General features: G+C 43.9%; 1 protein-coding gene across 1 annotated transcript in view; it reads right to left on the minus strand.

Moving 5' to 3' along the window:
* Nucleotides 1-5141: 5141 nt before the first annotated feature.
* Nucleotides 5142-22052, minus strand: part of LOC115332173 (neprilysin-1-like) — a 114588-nt gene continuing 97677 nt past the window's right edge. The window contains exons 18-20 of the mRNA XM_042289829.1: nt 20074-20175; nt 14593-14669; nt 5142-5241 (exon numbers count right to left, since the gene is read on the minus strand). Coding sequence (XP_042145763.1) covers nt 5142-5241; nt 14593-14669; nt 20074-20175 — 279 coding nt within the window. The remainder of the gene's footprint in view (nt 5242-14592; nt 14670-20073; nt 20176-22052) is intronic.

Genomic DNA, 22052 nt, shown 5'->3' on the forward strand with positions numbered 1-22052 from the left:
ATACAGGAAACGCAGATCTCGAAAGAAATTTGTGAGAAGATTCAGGCCAACCCCATCCCACGCAACATGTACCTGACACTACATACCGGTAGGAGGGCGGCGAGAGCCAAATTCTTCGCAAAAAAATACAGCGTGAACCAGTACGTCTGATACACAGACGCGGCAATGCACCACACTCAAACCATAGTGTGTCCTCGGACCGTGTGGCGGATCCCTGGTCACGGCCTCACTACGGACAAATCTCCCGGTCGTGGCGGAGGAACAGGCCATCGCGCTAGCTCTCACCACTGCCACCCCAAACTCATCGTCACTCACTATCCTGACAGACCCTCAGGCAGCTCTATGACGCTACCTCGCCGGGAGAATCTCACCTGATGCGCTCCACGCTCTTGCAACTGTTGAACCCAAACTCCTGAGGGTTACCCTCATCTGAACGCCCGGTCATGCAAACGTTCAGGAAAATCGGCGTGCGCAGGCTGCGGCTCGAGCTGGTATCCTCCAAGCCACCCCTCCTTTTCCTTCCACGGCCAGCGGCCGCCGTTCAACGAGTCGAGCTGTAGACCCACAAGAAGAAGAGGAGGCACAGCTCTTTGCCCTTCACGTGCACCCCACGGACCTTCTAGCATTCTACGGGGAATACAGATTAGAGTATCCACCGCCGCACAAGACGCTAACCCGAAAGGAGGCAACAGCTTGGTGACAACTGCAGACAAACACACACACACACACTTAGCTTTATTGCACAAGCTGTTTCCTCAACAATACCCAGCCGAATGTCCTTTCTGTGTAGATCACCAATCACTCCACCGTGTTGCATGGGCCTGTCCCATTAACCGTTCCCTTTCCCCCTCCATCCCTCCCAGAGAACGCGATGCTTGCGAAGTTTCGCTGCGCAGCCCCTCTCCAAACGACCAGCTCTCCCTGATCCGGTGGCTAATAGCTGCAGCAGAAAGTACTGGAGCCCTGAATTGAGGGCTCCATCCCGACCTTAGTGATTTCCTGAAATAGCTGAATAGGTTTGTACCACTAACCACCGAGTTCTTAACTGCCGACGAAATATAAAAGTAAACACCGACGACTACACGGCAGTACTATTTCAAAATCTTAAGCTTCCGCCCTTTTCGAGGAATGTGACATAAAGTCGGATATTTCAATAGGCTCTTCTGCCAAATTTTTTTTCTTTCTCTTTTACTTTCTTTGTGCAGTTCGGTTAAGATAATTAATTTATTGTAAACATTTAGTGCGTTAATAAATATTACTTCTGACATGTGCTAGCTAAATCCACAAGAAAAATCACCTCATAAATTGAGTACTCTTCTCAGTGCTCCCCCTCTTTACAATAAACATCACATTGTTATAATCACATTGCTTTAATAATTTGAAACAATAATCTGAAAACTTTTTTCTTAAATTTTATTTCAGATTATCCCAATTTAAAACATTTGTTCTTTTTTTTGCTAGTTTATTGGTGCCTGTAGCAGAATACTGGAGGTGGCCGCAAGCGTCTAGACGAGAACGAATCCACCTTATTTGAGGAATCGGTCTCAAGAACCTAAGAAAATAACTTTAAGAAAGAGCGCACGTGGTATAATAATAAACGCACAAATACTTTAACAGGATTTAATAAAATATAAAGGCCACCTGACATCCTATGAAATCTACCAAACCTTAAACGAAATACAGAAGTTACGCCTGGAGCGTAACGGACGTCGCCTTCTTTATATATTTTAATAAACAAATTTACAAATCCGCCAGGTCTTACCAAAGGACACATTTTTACCAAAGATCGAAAGGACACAAAGGACATGTTTTCAGTAAAACCTGCAGCCCATTTCGAGATTGTTTTCGATGAATCTGTTAAATCTTTATTCGAAACTCCGAAAATCGATCTCCGGCCGTGCTACTCGATACTTCAAACTCATGTTCGAAGCTTTCGAACTTTTCAAGCTGGTTCATGAAAAAAAATTTAAATTCTTGAAATTTTTGAAATTTCAAATTTTAGGTAAATTTGAAATTTATTAATTTTCCGAAGTTGGTTTGTCAAGAAATTTAAAATCCTCGAAATCCTATTGTACAGAAACCTTTACAACTTCAAATTTTCTGATTTCGAACATCAACGGTTTTCCAAACGTGCGTACTTTTCGAATCTGACTTTAACAAGTTTTGAAATTTTCGAACCTTTTATACCTAGAACGTCAGCAGGTTTGCGGCATCCTTAATTATTAATAACTTACTATTCTTTGTGAATGTATGGGTGGCCGTTTTACGGGGTTGAAATTGTCTACTTTGAGTATGAACCTTGTTGGTGAATAGCAAACAAACTTGTTGGAATGTCATCATCTGTTTTAAAGCTCGGTGTCTGTAGCCGGGTCGAACTTTCAATGAATCCCGATTAATATTGAATAAGAATTGTACGGAAATGTGCACTGTTTTTATTCCACTTCGTAGCATGGGACTGCCCAATTATTTATGTTCTAGTTTAAGACGTTTTACAAAATTGTCAAAGAATGCAGATTTATATAAATATCAAAATACCGCCAATTTTTTTTTTATAAGCAGACGGGGAAAGTAAGACCATCCAAATTTAGGCTGCAATAACCCACATCGGAGGAAATTATGAAATGACCCAGAACGGAACGATGTTCACGAGGGTACCTTATGTGGGTTGTGCATAAAAAACCACTATGGGCCCTATAAAGAAAATCCTTCCCTACTGGAAAAAGAACATTTTGGCGGCTATATAAAAGTAAACGGGCTCATACCCTTAACAGTTTAGCCATACCGGCCACTAGTTTGTCAAAGGGGTCGGTCGCCCGTATGGCTCAAAGTGGTCCCCCGGATGAGCCAAAACGGTCACCTATTTGGGCAAACAGGTCAATTCTTTGGCAGATGGGACAGTTGTCTGGGCAAATGGATCAGTCGTTTGGGCAAAGTTGTCGGATGTTTGGTCAAACCGGTAACCATGTTGCACAGACGGGTGACCGGTGACCGGCAAGCTGTACCGGTTTAATCAAACGGCTCTCCGGAGCCCCTTTTAATACTGAACGTACAGATCGGGGGCATGGGCACGCCAGTTTCAGCAGTGGCAGCCTGTTTCGGGAAAGTCGGGAGCGTCGGTTCATAGATTTACAATCGTCGCTTAACGGAAGTAATTATATTTATATTTTGATTGCGCTGATGTTCGCTTATACTGCAACAACGATAAATACTTTTTTACGTAAACATGCGACGTTGCCGAGCCGATATTTTTGACACATCTTTAAAACTTTGGAGTTCTTCGTTGCATCAAGTTACTTACTTTGGCGTTCTTTTTTGCATCAATTTACTTATTCAGCTCGAATCTCTCTCGCAGAAAACTCTAGACACCGTTTCGCCTCAATTCAAGACACAGCAAAGGTAGCGCGTGAACACGTGGTTGCACGAACATCAGGCATTGCGAGAGACGGCCCGTTGTTGCAGCAGTCAAATTACAAGCTCGCGCTGGGTGCTTTTTTCGGTCGGGCGCTAGCCCAGCTTCTGTCCGGCGCGGCGCGCGCCCTTTCCAGCGTTCAAGCGTGCTGAAAAAATTCGCCTGCTTTTCGAGGCAGCAAACACGGCGCGGTCAGCTTTCTGTGGCAATCCCGAGAGAGGAGGAAAGCGCGTGTACTACGGTTGGTGCACCCTCTCCCCTAACATTGACTGCAACTAAAAAAAAAAAAATAATTAACCGCCAGTTTTTTTTTTTTTTTTTTTTTTTTCGTAGAAGGGTGGGGGTGTCCCGGTGTCCTGCGCCTTGACCTCGCCCCCTCCCTCCTTTCTGGTCAGCTGTGTCACGTGACCCGGGAAAGCTTCCCAGATCTGGCCAAGGGCGCGTTGGCAGCTGCTTTGTTTTTTATCTGCTTGTAGTCCTGTGCAGTTCGAAATTCGATCGTCCTGCCTGCTTCGATCTGCCGTCTTTCCCTGCGGTCTTATTAGGAAGTTTCTCGACAATGTATTGGATGTGCACCAAAGCTATCACTGTTCGAAATGTCCTACGCTTACATCGCCCACAAGCCATTCTGCAAAGAAGTCAGGAATTCTTGCTGTTTGGTTGGGTTCGGCAAATTACAACTTGTGCGCCGCATCGTGTTGAAACTTCAAGCTTCTTCTTTTTGTGTTTGTGTGGTTGTGCTGCTTTGATCATGTCGACATATATTTTGGATTACATCTTTCAAGTCCGCTATTATTATGGTAAGTGCACTGCAACCTACTCGTTGGCTACGATTGACCGTTCTTCTACGCGTACTCTTCCAGATTATCTATAGAATTATGCAGCGTTTAATCTCGCGGCAACCGGGAGAATAAGTTTCCCCAAAGTTTGTCATTACAGTCTGAAATTACCTCGGCTGTATAAAAGCTTCCAGTGCCTCTTCACATTTCACAGATCGCTTGCACGTTTGTACTTGTCTACGGAATGCGGTGTAATAAACTTCTAGGAGAATTGAACACAATCTTTTGTGTCTGTTTTTCTGCCCATGGGCAAGCACCTGCGCGAGCATGATTTTTTCCACGGGTTTCCTCCATGTTAGAAATAGGTCTATGAGTTTAAGATAGCCCACCTTCCAGACGGTACCCATTTGGGGCTAGCGAATAATTTGCCTATCCGAAATTCGCGTTCAAATGTGTGGTCACGTGCCTGGTCGAACGGGCACCCTTTTCAAACGGGTACTCTTATCCCATAATCATGTTTGATCCAAACGGATTGACAGGTTTGCCACCCATTTGATTCAAACGGGTCGACCAGTTTCCCACCCGTTTGAATTTAAAATGTTTTTTTTTTTCACGAGGGTTGTTAGCTGCCGACATCTTCTTTGGGCCCCAAGCTGCGTCCAATGTGGGCTGCCCAAGTAGGGCTCCTGTGGGTCTCCCGAGGACAGCCCACTTTGCACTAATGGGGTACGTACGCTCCTAGGTAGAGGTCCAATATCAGAATAACTAAACATATGCTAGTGCGTCGAAATATTTTTCTAATATTTTTTAACGTTCAACAAATACCGACTGTTTTCAGTAATCTAGAACATGCTGAATAATCATTGGTAATGTAGTTATGTTTAAATAAAACGCTGAACCCTTCGCTGTGTTCTTTCATATCTTTATTTTTGACTTCTCAATGAACATGTTTATTACCAGAGCACGCATTTGTGTCTCGGGTTCATCTTTTTACCGTTGCTGCAGCTGAAAGCGCTTGCAAATTCGGCAGAGTTCATCAAAGCCACATTTACCCTGTAAATAAAAGAACCATGTTTTGCGCGCATTAGTGTTAGTAGCCGTATACACCAGGACACGCGTTGAAAATAGTTTACTACTACTAGTCTAATCAACCATGTCACAGGAAGGTACAAAATATTATCACCAACCATCAACGCTGTTAGCTTAAATTCGTAAAGTATTTTGATATTTCGATTTGGAGAATTCTGATAATATATAAATGTTAGTGGTTCCTTCTTACAAAATATTTTAAATAATCAGCAATTCCAGGGGCCTGGCTATTGAACAGTACTAAATAATAACAGAAACTTCTTTTTTTTACCACAAACAAGTTTTAGCTTTATTTTAAATTCCTGCTTAACGGTTTATTCTTGTCCCGCTAAAATACTTCCTGTAAATAGTTCATGGGTTACACAGGTACGTCACATTCAGCAAAATGCGAACGACTTGCTTCGCATCTCTCAATTGTTTTCTCCAAGTCCATAGGTACAATTGAAACTTGGTCGCCCTGTCTTAGCGTCATTGTAACAATCATAGTTTGGTGTTTCCCGGCGTGCTGTATATTGTCGCGGATGGAAAAAGCTCCACCAGCCTACAACTGAAAAAAAAAAGTTTTAAGCGGCCAACTTGCGACAGAAACAAAAGATAGAACGAGCGTCCAGACAGCAGCTGCGAGCGTCGAGATTTCGGCGTAAGTTGCTGTTTATATACCAAAGTCGACAAAGGAAACGCGCGTCAGAGCATGCCGACGTTCGTCTGCCCCTACGCCACGTCACACCCTTCTGAGAATCTCCCGGACAAGCGAGTTTACCCTCCAGGGTAGACCAGAGCGCCCGGATGAACTGCCGAACTTTGCGCATGCTTCTCTCCGTGGCAACCGCGTCGTCTCGCGCGGCGTCTTTAAGCTTTCTGGTCGGTACCATTTGTGTAAAGAGTAAGTGTGGTCCGTCCGTGGTCGTGTCGTCCTTCAAAGCAGCGATTCGGAGCAGTATTTTCCAGAACGAAAGCTATCAGATTATGACCATAACGAGTGCGAACCAGCAATTATCGGCTCCCAAATGTCGCAGAAATGTTGGTGCAAAAACGAAGGATTAGGATATTACGTCTGTCGAAACTGGCCACGGCCGCTCGGAAGGTTGGCCAGAAGCGCGAGACAAATGCGCGACAAAGCAATTCGATGCGACGTGCGAACCACCGGAGAAATGGCCGTTCCGACTCCCCGCACACGACAGTTGGAGACGCATATGCTTCCGACGCGTCGTACCCTTCGGCTCCGCCCAGTCCCGGGTGTCTTTCTGCAGTATGGATCTCTGGAAGCTAATGGCTACAATTATAAATGCGGTACCTTGCGCCACCGAGTCTATGAACCAAAAATGTGATTCATCCCCTCTCCTTTTGTGGTTTCTCTGAATTTTAAACAAACACGTTTTCATTAGCTTGAATATAACTGTACATGTTTGAAGACTTTACGAGATGTTACTTTTTTGCTTAAAGTCACTTAACCAGGATGAACAGCATCGGACCTTAGGAGCCATGCCAGCGAAGCGAGCACTGCGTACAAGTCACGTGACTACGCACACAGCGGATTACTGCGTCTGTCCCGAAGTTCACGTGACACTCACACGGCGTTGGAATGGCCTCGAAGCGTCCGCTGCTGTCCATTGTAAGATAAAAAGATGTATATTCTGGTCTAGGCGGTCTCGATGGGTCCAAGAAGGCTGGTTTACTATGAACGTGCGAAGTCAGCAGCTCATTTTGTGCGTGCGGAAAAACTCCGTGGCGTGCGTTGCCTTTAGTTCACGACGATAACTCGCGTGACGAACCGCTTTCATCCTCTTCTCCTGATCGAGCCTCCCTTCCTGTGACAGCTTGACGTTATTGCCATCCGTGCCGCCATTGGCTGCGGCCCTCCGACAGTCAAACGGCGGGGGCGGCGAATATCTGACAAGTTGGTCGCGAGCCGGAGCCGGCGACGCTCCGGTCCGACTAAACCTCTCTGGACCGACGGTCGGTCATATAGTGCACATGTCGGATCGGACGCTTTTGACTCGCACGTGTTTTGTTCTTGAGTCGTGCCAAAGTCACTTTCGTGAATCCGCAGAGATACTTCAATAGAAGCGATGAACTCAATATTACGGAGCGGCCTCTTTCTTACAGAGGGCCAGTGTACTATAATCATAGCTAGGCTTTCACGTCCTCTCCAGAAAGTGGCACCGAAGAAAGCGGACGATGCCCCAATGGCAAAATGTACGCATTCGAAATGATGGCGCAAGCAACGGAACCAGAACAAACTATCCAGGCTTAAGGTGCGTTTTTATCGCTTACCCCTACCCTCGTCTACAGGTTGGTATGCGCGACATAAAAATGTATGACTGACTAAATAGTTCAGGTATGTTTTACTGGGTTTCTCGTTCTCGCACATTTGAAGGCGTTTGTTCTTCCAATCGGGAACGGCTGCCGATGTGGACAACTAGCACATGAAGTCATTCCTAATGCTAAATAACTGCACATTTGGCACGTCATCGAGCTTCAAGCTTTTGGCAGCACCCCGTGCGAGTTCGTCCTGCTCGTTAGGCCTACAAAGCATCTCGGGCTAGCGCGTTCTTGGAGCGTTTCCCATCTACGCACCAGCTCGCCGAGTCGAGCGGAAAGGTGTCAAGTATACACGCCAACACACGAACGCGATAACATGACACATAACATAACATGATCGCCCCACACGCTCTGGCTGGCCCCGAACCCTCGACATCCCGATTCCTGATTGGAGCCCACGCGCGAGAGATTCTGGGATAGCCACCTTCGTCGAGGTGCGGCCTGTGACGTTGCCAATAGAGCATGCCCTAGTTCAGTGGTATTTAACCACTAATGTTTCGGGGATTTCTTCTTGGTTGGTAGTATAGAATAGGGGACCCCATCCTTCAAGAGAAGGGAGGAATTCGACGATTGCGATAAACAAAAGTAAATGAAATTAACTAATTGAGCTCCCTTACTCACTCAGCCCGTGTGGTTTGGTCTATTTAGCTTAGTGGAACATACCTCATCAACAAAACAAAATTGTTGCTCGGCTTGACTGATGGCCACAAGGCACAAGACGGCGTTCAGAAACTCCAAAGGGTCAGCGAACTCCCACTTGAGAACCAGTGCTCTAGTTCGTGGTGCCAGGCGCCGAAACACGCCGGACTACGCTGCTCTACGCCAAGTTACGCATGGCGACGGAAACTTCCAAGGCAATCGGGCGGTGCGCTCGTCGAAGTTACGTCGGAGCATAAACAACCCTTAACCGCTGTACAGCACGAGAGCCCGTCGTTGTCGGAAGAGGGATTCGGCAATGGCACTATGGGCTCCTGAGTCCTTACCTATAACAGTCGGTATCTCGAACATTCCGTCTAGAGTGTTCGAGTATCCAACACTCGGAAAACTGACTCGCCAAGTTAATGTAGCCTTTTTCTCTATCAGACTCGCGACAAGAATAAACGCGAATCTTCTAGAAGTATAGAGAAGCGTTGCTTTTCGGTAATGCACGCGGTAATAAATCGTTGTTAAAGGTTTCATACATTTTCCGTTGCCTTAAAGGTTAAAACCTTGATATTTTTTTTTTTCAAGAATCAGATTTAGTGGTTACGCTGCGGTGGCAATCAGTTCGTCGAACGACGTTTCATGGACGAATCGTTTCGTCGACAGTGCGATGTTTCATGGACGAATCGTTTCGTCCACAGTGCGATGTTTCATGGACGAATCGTTTCGTCGACAGTGCGATGTTTCATCGACAGATCGTTTCGTGGAAACGAGCGTCCGCTCGTTTCATCGACAGACGTTGCGACGTTTCGTGGACAGCTCGCTATGCAGCTCCGCCAGCTCCACCTCCGCATGGCCTCTGCGCCTGCGCGGCGCGCGGCCTTCTGCTGGATGGATGGATAGATGGATGGACGGATGAAAGATGGCCGACTGGGCCAAGAAGGGCGAACCAGTGCGCAGCCATCTTGCCTCACCAAGTTAAACTATTTTGTTTTACTACCGGTTGCACCGATGTCGGAACTAACGATTTGTATGGTTTCGCTCGCGTCTTCGCCCGAACCTTCGGGGAAGCGTTGTCAAAGCAGGAAAGTTTTGTTCTCGACCACTGCCCTTTATCAAATTAGATTCTTAAAACATTAACAATCTGCGCTGCTCTTGAGGGCTACGTTTTCCCCAGCATACCTGATCGAGGTGCCTGTACGTCATCAAATGCAACCCTTCGCGTGCTGGCCGCCCGCACTGCGACTGTTTTGACGAAGTGTCAGGGTCGTTTCCAAAGAAAGTGTATCTTTCCGCGCGTCGCGTCTTTTGATAGAATCCTCAAGAGCCACTAGAACAGTCCCCACGTCAAAATAATAATATGTCAAAATATAAAATCGCATAAATCGGTTGTTTAGCTGACTGGCATCTAGTCTTAGCCGCTAGCACTAAACTTTGGAGGAGACTGAGCATTCGGTCACGCGTAGTTTACTTTTACGGTTATAACACATGGTTCTTCTCTTATCCAAACACCGGGTATTCAACGTACCGTATTACCACAACGCATACGATTTTTAGACTTCAGCATATTCAACTTCTGGATATTCAATAACATAATGGTTCTGCATAAGTTATGTCTGTACTGCAATTTTGCATGCACATAAACCAATGGGTACGTGACCATAGAACATTATATTTAGCTGCTCTTTTATGCAAACAGCTGGGTTACGAACTTGCCCAGGTATCTCTCTGCTGGCATCAATAAAAAAAGCATTGAATGTCGCGTCTAAGGACCAGTCGGCTGCTGCCGACAGATCTCGCCTAGTGGTACTCCCGCCTCCAATGCCTTATCTGTCGCGGCCGTTGTTATCAATTATGGTTTACTTTGTGTAATAAGACTGAAATGGGGGTAATGTTTTATTTATCTATAGTACCAACTCTCGTGTTTGTTTCTTTGCACTGCAATGTAGCTTTTTCTTGGTTTACTCGCGGGCACCGTGCTTGCGGGAGTGGGAGTGTCATTGTTTTTCGCGCTTTTGTTGTTTATTTTTATTTGACATTGTTTACAGCCCCTTTCTTATGTAATGTCTCGTTTAAACGGCCCTTAAAGATTAACGACAATGAATCGAGCGCTACCAAACAGTTTTTTCGCGTATAACTCGCAGTAGCCGGTAAAACTGCATCAATTTTCCTTTTGAGTAATTGAGGCTAATGTTGATGTTTAATTTAAATTTAAATATTAGGGTTGCAATGTAGCAAGAAGAAACTCCAAGCTGTATTTTTGTTTCAAAATAACCAATCTGAAAAAAATATATATATATATATCGGTGTCCACTTCCTTTTCCGCAACCCACCATTGGATCGAAGTTTTGTTTTGCGCCTACGCATATTTTCCTTCACCACTTTTCTCCTTCCAGTAACTTTCGGTTCCATAAACTGGCTTCGGAACTTGCAAATATCCCAATAGGCCGCGCGCAAAGTTCTGTGCCCTCTTGCGTATTCCATGTGGCACGGATGAGAGCTAGAAGGTAGCGCAGTTGCTCGCGTTGGAGAGCAACTGCTCTTGCGTCTGGAGAGCAGTTGCTCTCCAAGGTCGTCTTTGTCGTCTGTCACAACCGCTTGCACCTTGAGTTTCCGGCATTCCTTTCGGCGCCGCAAAGAAAAAAAAAACAAAGTAAAAAAAAATGTTATCGACGAAACGTTTTAGGGTTATGCTGTCCACGAAACGATTTTCGACGAAACGTCACAGCGTCGACGAAACGTGTGTCCACGAAAAATTGTCAATAAAACGTAATTCCATGAAACGAGTTTCGACGAAATCATAGGGACCCGTTACGCTGCGACTCTTATGTTGTAACCTCTAAGATGTGTAGAGTTCGGGTCGTCCCAAAGCGGGGAGAAAGGACGAGGAGAATGTGTTCGTAAACTCTATTTTATTTGCAACTTGAAACGGGAGGACCGATGCGTGGTCCCCACACCTGTGCCGGACGAACAGCATCTGGGTTCGACTCGTCGGGGTCCCTTTCTTCTTTCTCTTCCCCGACGATGTCCTCCTTTCTGGTCCTCCTCGCAACGTGTCTCTCCGTCCTGGCGGCTCCCTTTGTTTCTCAAAGGGAGGCAGGCCGGGGAGAGATATCTGATTCCCGATAGTGCTTGCCGCTTCCAACTCGTGTCGGCTTCTTCTCTTCTGATAAACCGCCTTGGCAGGTGGCTACGACTACGCCGACGTCGCCACAGATGTAACGCTGGACAAGCACCGGTAACATCTACACGATTGACACGATTGTTTATTTTTGTTTCCTCCCAAAAAGATAACTTAGAAAGGGAGAGGGCGAGGGAAGGACCAACACGTCCAAGAAGGAGGCAGAATAGGAGGGGGAGTGAACAGAACCGTTTTAGTTCAACGAATTCCGAAACTATAGAGACGTAACCTCACGTGACCAGACTCTTTGGCGCCTTCACCCCTTCACTGCCATCGCCGCCGACGATTCGCTTTCGGAGGGATCGCGGTTGTGGCCGCGCGCGGCTGTTGTGCATGGTTTCGGATCGGAACTCGTCGTCGCTGCTGTTTCATCTGGACTACGCTAAGACGACAAATCTTCACGAAGTGTGCTTGACATTTGGCTAGTGAGAAAAATGTTAATGCTCGACGCAGTATTGAATCTACATCACAGCTTCGGTTCACGTTCCTATACCGAATGTTATTTTATGCAGCTTGGTTTTGAGTCCGAGTTGAGATGCCAAAGGCAAGTGTCTGCCCTCGTGGACGCCGGGATCAATGCAGTCAACATCTTTCCAGAAATGCACGGAAAGCGCTGTTTTTTTCTCTGACGTTGAGCGACGCCTGAAGCCAGCTGAAGCGAAGTACCTCTTGATCAACCAGGTACGGAAGGTTTCAAGACTCATTTTCTGCGTTGTCTTGTGCGAGATTTCCAATAACAAGTTGAATACTTCTGATGTATATAATTTACGTGAGTAACAATATAATGCCTTAGGTTGGCAAAATAGTGAAGATTGGAACATTTATTACATGCAGGCAGACAATGTCCCCTTGTAGTACTTTTAACGATAGACCAAATCCACATATTAGGGAGTTTTCGTAGATCGTTTCCGCTGTCCCGCAACGCTCTCCGCAACCAGTTACGCTAGCCGGAACTCTACAGTCAAGCCCATCGGCGCGCCGGCGCAGTAGTGGCTGCTTCGTTGCGGAGGGCTTAGCGGAAGGGGAAACGCGGTCTACGAAAACTCCCTATTGTCAGACCAATACTGATAAACGATCAGCACACCAATGATTTGAAAAATTCCACAAGCTCGGGGAGTTAGTTTCTTTTTTGTCTGTTCATGCTGCAGGCAGAGGTGCCTGGCAAACCCACTTTGTCTGTCCATCACATATACGAAACAGCTGAGAAGATTGTGATTTACGGCGCAAAACAAGGACAACGTTCCACCAAGTGATCCGTGCACACTGTAGAAAGCCCTCGTGATCGCACTTGCGCAGCTGTTGATACCGCTCCAAAAACAGCTTTTGCCCAAGGGCACTGCACCCCGACGGTTAAGGAACGGAAAACTGAAAGCATTGCTGGTTAAGCTGCGGCAATGAAGATTTGTGTGACCTATGTCGAGCATTATTATGCATTAAAAGATCATTTTTTTTGGAACATTGTCGTGAACAGGACGTTTCATTTTTTTTTTGTAATTATTTTAGGGCTTTGACAATAAAGAGTGTAGTTTTCAATATTTGTTGCATTATTTATGCTACTCAAGCGCATACTTTTATGTGGGATGTTCATATTCAGCAATTAGCGAGCCTACACTCTAAAAAATGTCTGTGCGTCTACTTTCACACATAACACTCGGAGAGCCAAACAGCGCAACTTACGGATGCAGCTCAGCGAATGACGATGCGGAAGCATATGTTTAGACCAAAAAACGTAGTCTGAGTTGACACATTAAGCAATGCAAGCGTGACGTTTTGCATTGCTTAATGTCAAAACTCAGACTCCGTTTTTTGGTCTAAACATATGTTTCGGCATCGTCATTCGCTGAGCTGCCCCTGTAAGTGGCGCTGATTGGCTCTCCGGGTGTTGTGCGTGAATGTAGAAGCACAGACTTTTTTTAGAGTGTATGTAAGCGTAGAAATGACAAGGGTCAGAGTCAACTTTAAATGAGGGCCGATTATAGGGCGAGGGACGTGCTTCGTGTTTAACTTTGTTGCTAAAACCTATATTCAAGGAGGATCCTAAATTGGTGAAAATAACTTGTTGAAAAGTGTACATAAGTAAATACTATATACAGAGCGTACTTTTATTGTTTACGGTGTTTGTTTTAAGAAAGGGGGTATTTCTAAGTGATTGCAGTCTTTGCCGCATTTTTATGGGGCTCGGCGAATATTAGATGAGGGGATAAACGTCCCATTTTGTTGACTAAATAAGCAAAGTGTGTTGATTAACTTTTGAATTAATGGCTCAATTGGCCAAGTCGCAATTGCAGTCTTAACGGGACCAATTATTAAAACCTGACCGAATTTAGACAGTTCACAAAAAAAGGAATTACAACCTTTAAAATATTTGTCGTTTAAACGTTTGCCTTCCCTGCTTGATTCAAAGCCGCTCGCAAGAAGGCGCACCTGATTATGGTGCGTATAAGTGATACGCACTTTTATCGAGTTTTATTGTAACTATCTCGACGGCGTGCCTTTGGTGGACGCGCTGGCGTGAAGCTTAAATGACAGTGACGGAGGGACAGGTGTAACTACGTCACTTTGCTGCGGATTATAATCAGCTTGAGGTCTTGAACTGAGCGAAGGCAAAACGTTAACCGCAAATATCTGAAAGATCGTTGTCTTTTCACAAAATGCCTCAATAGGGTGAGGCAGTAACCATTACCCACGTTAGGACTGCAATTGCAACATGACAAATAAAGCCATTAATTAACAGGTTAGTTATCGAATTTAAGTTAATTAGTGAGCACAATGCAACGTTTATCACCTCATATAATTTCCATCGGCTACACGAAAATACGGTGAAGACGGCATCCACGTAGCTATTACCGCCTTCTAGAAAAAACAACTGTGAAGAATTAAAAAAAAAGCCCCGACGGAGCGGTCGCCCACATTTTAAACCTTAAAAAATAAAAAAATAAACACGTTATTTCAGACGTTATTGTAACTTTCACGCAGGAGCTTTCACGTGACCACTGCGTTGAGGGTAATAATGTTTGCGGTTACATTGTAACTCCTATCTTAAAAGATACAAATTTGCAAAAACCTACTCTCTACTAAAGGTTAACCCTGCTAAGAGTGTAATAATGAAATCTATTAGCAATGGTTCGTTTGAAGAGGGACTAGCTTTTAGCTAGTAGAAATTTCCTAACCTGTGTCTCGGTACCATGTGGGGGTTTGTACGAATGAAGTCTTTCCTTGCTTCCGTAGTCATTTTGTTGCAGAACATCTGTGAGAAAAGAAGTTTGAATAACGTGCGTTTATAGAGGTAATACAGATCGACCAGAAAATTATTATACACGGTACGGGTACATTTAGTTCACATGCTCGTCCCTGGATCTCAATTTTTGGAATGTCGAAACGTTTAATAGGAGCTCAAAACAAGTTTCAAAGTTAAGAACGTCATAAGTTTCAAGCATTGGGCTCGGACGCGTTATTAAATTAGTATGGTCGCCAAACGTTTGGCAAGGGTTCGGATTGGGGACCTGTTGCAGTCTCAATATTAGATTTAACAATGTAAACCAAAAACAAAAGACTAAATAAACAACCATTTAACTGAAAAAATTTAAACTAGACAATAAATTCAAAAAAAAATGTAATACATATACTTTGTTTTTTAAATGAATTATTTCGACATTCACTAGATTGCAAAATAATTGTGACCCCGAGATCTCACCAGACATAAATCAAATTGCATAGAAACTATGGTATATTCACAAAGGACCGAATACTAATGAAAACGGTAGATCAGGTAAGAATACTAAGCGCGAGACGCACAAGATCGCAAAGGAGTTTTTGTTTTTTAGCTACGCAGATATGAATCAGAAAACTACGAATAGTAACTCTGGTAATGATGATGTACACTAAATAATATGCCCAGAAAACCGGCGTTCGGACACAATTTCCTAGGCATGTGGAGATACTGTATTTAGAGTTTTAAGTGAATTTGAAGCGAAGACTGGTTTTCCCGAATATTTTTTAATCGTATATATTATAGTTTCTTTAAGTATTTCAGGTCTGCCATGCCTAAACAAAAACCCATCTGAACTTCCAAAAGGTTGTTCCGAAGCTACCCCTTGTTCATATCTAAGCAAATTTTATTATAACTGTTTTTATGAAGTGTGACCTCACAAACTTTATTGCCTAAATGGGACTGGTAAGTAAACGATGTATTTCACGTAAAATTAAACCTATAATAACGCCCAGCTATACCTAATCAAAAGCACTTATAAATGTTTTTTTTTTGTGATGCGAATATTTTTAATTATATCTAGAATTTTGAGAGAAAAAAGAATCACGAATGATGCTCGTAAGTGGTCTGGACCCCCCCCCCTCTCTCTCTGCCTAACCTATACTCTATCATAATAGCCACCGTTTAATTCTGAAAATTTTACTGTAGTGTAAGTATCAACATTCACGAAGTTTCCGTTTCTTTTTACACACACCACACGAGCGCGTGCACCATCTCGTTTTGAAAGTGGGCTTTCCTCTTAAACTGCAATAATAGTAGTTTTGGAAATGTTCATCGCGGCGAGTTTGCCTCGTTGGGGCCGCTTTTTACCGAGTACCGGTGCACTGCGAAAAAGCAACACCCGCGGAAGCGAGCTTCGCGGGTGTTGCTTCTCCGCAGTGCATCGGTGCTCAGTAAGAAGCGCGCCCAACGGGGCTAACTCGCCGCGATCAACACTTCGAGAAATACGAATATCTCAGTTCATCTCGAAGCGAATATCGAATACAGTATTATTCGAACATATTGAATATTCACACGATACCACCGTTTTTTTTTTTCTAATTCTTCCTGACATCTTCGTTCGCGCCTTCCGTGCGTGTCGCGCCACCGATTTATTTTACGAGCCGTTATTTTTTGCGTTGGTTCAGAGGGTCGCGGGCCGGGCGTCGTTGCGAAAACCGCGACCATCCCTGGGCTGCCCGGAACGCCTCCACGGGACGGACCTGGCCCGCGGGCAGGGTTCGGAGACCCCTGGTTAGGTGCAATAAAGAATAACGAGGCATTCTTTCGGCGGCATGGGAGCACAATTCTTTTTCAGCAGCATGCAAAGCCTGAGCTGTAGAGGAAGTGGCTGAAACCAATTTAACAATGTAGAAAATCCACTCCTATTTGCGAAATGTAACATCTGCCGCTCCTACGTCATACGTGGTGTTTCAACTAACTTGGGGACAAGAATAAAAAAACAAAGCTGGTGCACGCCATACGTGTTAAACTAACGCAGTATTTTGCGAAGTCCTACGTGCCGACAAAGTGAGGGAGAGGAGGAGATGCGAGGGTGCGGGGACGTCAGAACGTCCAGCTCTGATTGGAATGATTAGTGGGTACAGCTAAAGCTAGCTGCCTGTCTCTCCATTGGGTCATTCCATGGCAAAAAAAGACGAGGCAATTGTTTATGTCTGGGATATGTAGAAAAAGTTCATTTGTTTTTTTCTTAAAAGACCTAATGTCTAAAAAATATCGTTCATTTTTTTGTTGATTTCACGTTTTATATTTTTGGAATTTGATTAAAACCCATGTGGTCAAGAAAAAACATTGCCTAAAACAGTTTAGTGCCACAGAAATTTAGGCGGCCGCCTAATTACTTAATAATATTTCCTATCTTACACCAAAATACAAACATGGAAATATGCCATTTTTAGTCGAAATGACCAGGAGATTTTATTTTTAAAACAATTTTAGTTAATTTGAATTTGGGTGTTTGCTAGGACATTGTGTGTCTTTGTTCTTTTAAAACTAATAAATGAATTCCTTGTATTAAATTTTTAAACCCTTGTTTTGTTGCGTTTTAATTAAATTACAAAATCTCCAGTTTGCGCAGAAACAGCCATATTTGAGAGCCAGAGAAAAGCAATGTGGGCAGTGATACCCACAACTTTTCAAATAGCCAAAAAATTAAATCCTTCTCATATGCACAACCACAGTCTCCTATACACTGACAAAGCCCGGCACGAGAAGCGGCCAGCGAAATGGCGGACAACAGATGAAAGGAGAGCCACGTGACTGGCGCCTCGCTGTGGCAAGACGCCGAAACGCGCTTCTCCCGAGGTAACAAGTGTGTTTCGGGTCCTCGCCGCTACAAAAGCTGTGTGCTGACGTCCAGGTTTTCCGAGAAAATGCCCTTTGATGCTTTGTGCTACCAGATCCTCGCGCTCCAAATCTGCGACCGAGCACTCTATGGCTCCGTCGTCGAAGTGCCAGGCTTTCTGAGTATAGAGGAGGCTAGTGTCCAACATATATAAAAGCAGTTTGTTGTTGCTGAGGCGTGCCCGCCCCGTAGGCGACGCACACCGGCGTTCGCCAACGAGGCGTCAACGGTACGTGACGCCGCAGTGAGGTCCTTAACGCTCTCATGAACACAAGCTTTATTCAATTGAAGTGGACGTTATTCTCACTCCCATGCGTCCGTGTCCTCTTTAAGTTACCTAATGATATTAGCGTCTTACTTCTACTCTACTGCTGCCCAGTTAACTGCCGTCGAACGCAGGCCCCCATCGTCAACTTCCCAAATTTGGGAACGTACATTGCGCGTCTTTTACTTGTTCATACCGCTCTCTCTTTTTAAAGCTTTAGTAGGAGTGGTAAAACATAAATTCAAACCCCATGTTCAGATGAATAAAAAAAAGTCAGCAACGTCGGCAGTGCTGCCACAGCACTGCAGCACAAAAGGCACACGACAATTTTTACCGAAAGCGACAGAAGTTTGGAGGCATCTTTATCCAAATTAATGTTTTTCGTACATATCCCAGATAGGAAAAACTTGCCGTGCCTCCTTTGGCATGAAATGACCACACTGCACGCGTTCCATTGAAGAGCCAATTGCCGGACCCCGGCGTTCCCCGTTCTAAGTAGACAAAGTCTGCATGTCTCTACCGCACTCGTCGAGCACCTTAGAAAGCCAAACGCCGGCCTCCGGCGTTTGGTTCTTGCTTTCGAATGCGTTCGAGGAGTAGAGTGGACACAAAGGCGGCTGGCCTTAGGTGTACCCGCTAACCAATCCAACCAGAGCTCGGCATTCTCACGTGCCCAAGCGCTGTCGTCTCCTCATCTTCCTAAGTTTCTCGGCGCAATAGGGCAAGCTAATATTAGTTTTCCAATACGTTAAATTGACAAATTAACATTGATTGTCTAGCTGTTTTTTGTAAAAGAATAACATGTGCACAAAACCACCAATACAAGGTTGCTGTGCATGTTGAAACATCCCATTGTGTTAGTTGCCGTGAAAGAAGCCTTAGTGTCCCTAGTAGTTTAAAACATAAGAAAATGCGCTCGATAAAAAAAAAAGCTCACGTGAATAAGATCACTAGCATCACAATGTCTTTTCCGGGTAGCCAAGTAGGAAACTTATTGAAAGAACGAACAAGAACAAGCAGAGAGAAAGCGAAGAGGATACGAAGGAAAGTGCGGAAACACCTCACAGATTTATTGTGAGGGATACAACTATACTAGGGAATGTCGAGATTGAAAAACAAGAAAGACATTTAAAGTATATATTCAAAGAATAGGCCATCAATGTGGCAGCCATTCCTTGCTATCATTGCGTAAGAAACAAGTAGCATTCCTAGCCAATACATACAATGAGTGATTTTGGCCGGCCTGGATTTTTTTTTATTTCATTGGGTTTCCAACTTTGTTGTTTTTCTTTCTCTTTTTTTAGCACGACTCAATCGTGTCTTACAAGTTTTTTTTCTTTGTATCAAGCATTTGTGTTCCATTTCTAATGCCTCGTCTTCATCTTTCTTTAGCAATACATCAGTTGGGAGTAAGCGATCTGTCCTTCGTGTTCCGTTTATTTCTTCTCTGCTTGTGCGCTGTTTTAATATGTGGTCTAACTACCAACTAACTCAACTTTCCGCGTTACTATGGTAAGATATAACATTTTTCTTTAAATGTCGTCCGATTTTACTAAGGTTCGATAGCATCAAACACATAAGTCTACCTTGATGAAAACGACTCGGTCGCACACCGGTCACCTAGCTGTGTTTGGAAATGTGTGTTTCTCCTTCATCTTCCATGTTCCCCTTCTCCGAGAAGTATTATCTTTATTCTTGACCAGCCCGCTTGCACCTTTGCATTAATTGCATTAACGTCATAACCTTGAAAGGCATGCCAGACCGTTCACCCATGTTGGTGTTAGACTGGTGGCAGCTGATAAAATCTGTTTGTTCTACAGGTGTCTAACTCCTGGTTAGATCAGTTAGTAGAGCGCTCTACTGGAAATGGAAAGGTTCCTTGTTCGATACCAGGACCAGGCGGATTTTTTCAGTCGCACACGAATCACATATAGCTGTGTTTGGAATTTTGTATTTGTCCTTTGTCCCACCTGTTCCCCTTCTCCAAAGATTATTATCGTTCTTATTATACGATGGGGAGTTTCTCATGGCGCCCAGGGAACTCTTTCCCCAAAAAGGTTTCGCACCTATCATAATTTAAACATTGCACTAATTAATTTGTGTTAATTAGCCAATTTGAAGCATAATAGAAACATTATATTGATTTGATGTATATAACTAGGAACAATACTGCGTCGGTTTGACACGCCAGAGTGCATCATATTTTTAATGCCTTCGCAACATAGCTGAAACACCCTGTAGTTGTGTAGTCAAAGTTAAATATTTCGGCTTACACTTCCAAATGAAATAAAAAACAGCTGCTCTGCACTGTATCTGTCTAATCCAGGTAGCTTCACTCGGCTTGTAGGAGTCCGCATCAGGGCATTTTGCAGAGCCTGTAACGTCATCCATAATATTCATTAAAGTGAGCAGTTATAGCTGTTTTCTGAAGCATTGTGTAACGCGTTTGCGTATCATGCTCTCTCACATATGTGAAGCATTATGTTAATTAGTCATATAAACAATATAAAGAGGTGCTAGCGGTTAAACAGCGATATAAACAGGTGCTAGCGTATTACTTCAATCAAATAAATCAATTGTTGCCTGCAATCCCAACTGAAACATGCTTAAAATGTACCTTAGTTCCAGGAACGCACAACTGTTTTGCAACAATCTTTTTCTTTTCTAACCCGAGCCAACGTTACTAGAACTTGCGCATAAAAATAACTATACATGCAAAAAAAATATTCTACAAAGAGGTAATTGAGCTAGAATATACAAACATTCGGAGCTCATGATTCATATTTAGTTTATATTTTTTTCCCGTGACAGTAATAAAATATCACCAAACTTACACTTGCCCTTCATGCGATTGTAATAAAAAAAAATTTAACACAATTAAGTGAAACAAAACTTAGTGCCTTACAACTTTTCAGCTTTAATTAGTTCGAGAGTAAGAAGTTTATTTGAAACAAAATGTGTTCTATTTCGTTTTAAATTTACGCAATTTGCAAGATGGGTGTATGAAAAATCATATTGGTACAGAGATCCCTAAACTCTATGCCGCCACAAGATTATCCGGTTTTAGAACATTGTTCTATTTCTGCGTCTAACAGCCAAACTACGTAACAACGTGGTGAACGTTTGGCTCTCCATTCAAAACCCAGCCCGGGGAAAACATTCCAGCTTTTGCGGTGACCACTTTAGCTTTTGAATTGCCGGCAATAAAGAACTATTTTTGGTAGTTTAGTGGTGGCTGTACCTTTGACAAGCACTGTGTTATCGCGGACAAAATGAGCTTGAACAGTCTTTCATACTCATCTGGCTTACCTGCAAGCTGTTTTTGTTTTACAGAGCTGTGATCGTAACTGGGAATAGAATGTGATGTACAGGTACTTTACCTGTGACTATTTAATAAATGGAGATATAAGATTTATTTTGGGGACTGCAGACGTACACAGAAATGCGGGTTCAGTTGTTTTAACCTGTGTTTTGCGCGGAGGTAGATACACGAAAAGAAATTGATATGCTTTTGCTTGAAAAAAAAACGTGATGTGATCTAAACTACTGGCGTAGTAAAAAAACTCATTTGCCGCAACAAACTAAGCGGAAAATTTGGTGTCCGTCGAAACTCCGAAGTCGTGTTTGGGCCAATAGTGTAGCGCCGCGTTGTCGACCTCTGAGTAGTGTCAACGTCATAAAGCGGCAGCCCTAGTGGCCGGTGTCCATCATCTCGTACTTCGCTACTTTTGTTCGGAAAGTGCGAACGCCTTCACTGGCGCCACTTGATAAGATCCCATTAGAGCTGCCGAAGATCACAAGATTACCTTCATATGGTTCGCGAGAAATAAAATTATTTTTCACACAATAATCTTGAACTATTTTGCCATTCAGAGTTTTCTTGTGGCAGCAAGACGACGGCTCGCTGAAGTTCATTGTTGCTTTTGAATATAATATTGATCAAACGTTCGCCCTACAACGTGCTGCAGTCGAGCCATGATAGATCGTGAGCGTTGTTAATTGATAATCACGTGTTCATTTAGACAGGAGCGGGAGTTCCGTCGCGGAATAGAACAATTTAGAAAACACATCTTGGGTCAAGCGGAAAACTAATTTAATTGAGCATTGTCGTGCTCCTTTGGCTGTCGATGATACACCAACGTAACTCTTTGGTTTTGCTATGCTCAAAGTAATTTTGACCGTATAATTATTTGCTCTTTTCACTGTTTATGCACCATGGATATTTCACAGGCAAATCTCAAATTTCATGCAT

Source organism: Ixodes scapularis, unplaced genomic scaffold (assembly GCF_016920785.2).
Source record: "Ixodes scapularis isolate PalLabHiFi unplaced genomic scaffold, ASM1692078v2 PGA_scaffold13__105_contigs__length_92229423, whole genome shotgun sequence".
Taxonomy (NCBI): domain Eukaryota; kingdom Metazoa; phylum Arthropoda; class Arachnida; order Ixodida; family Ixodidae; genus Ixodes; species Ixodes scapularis.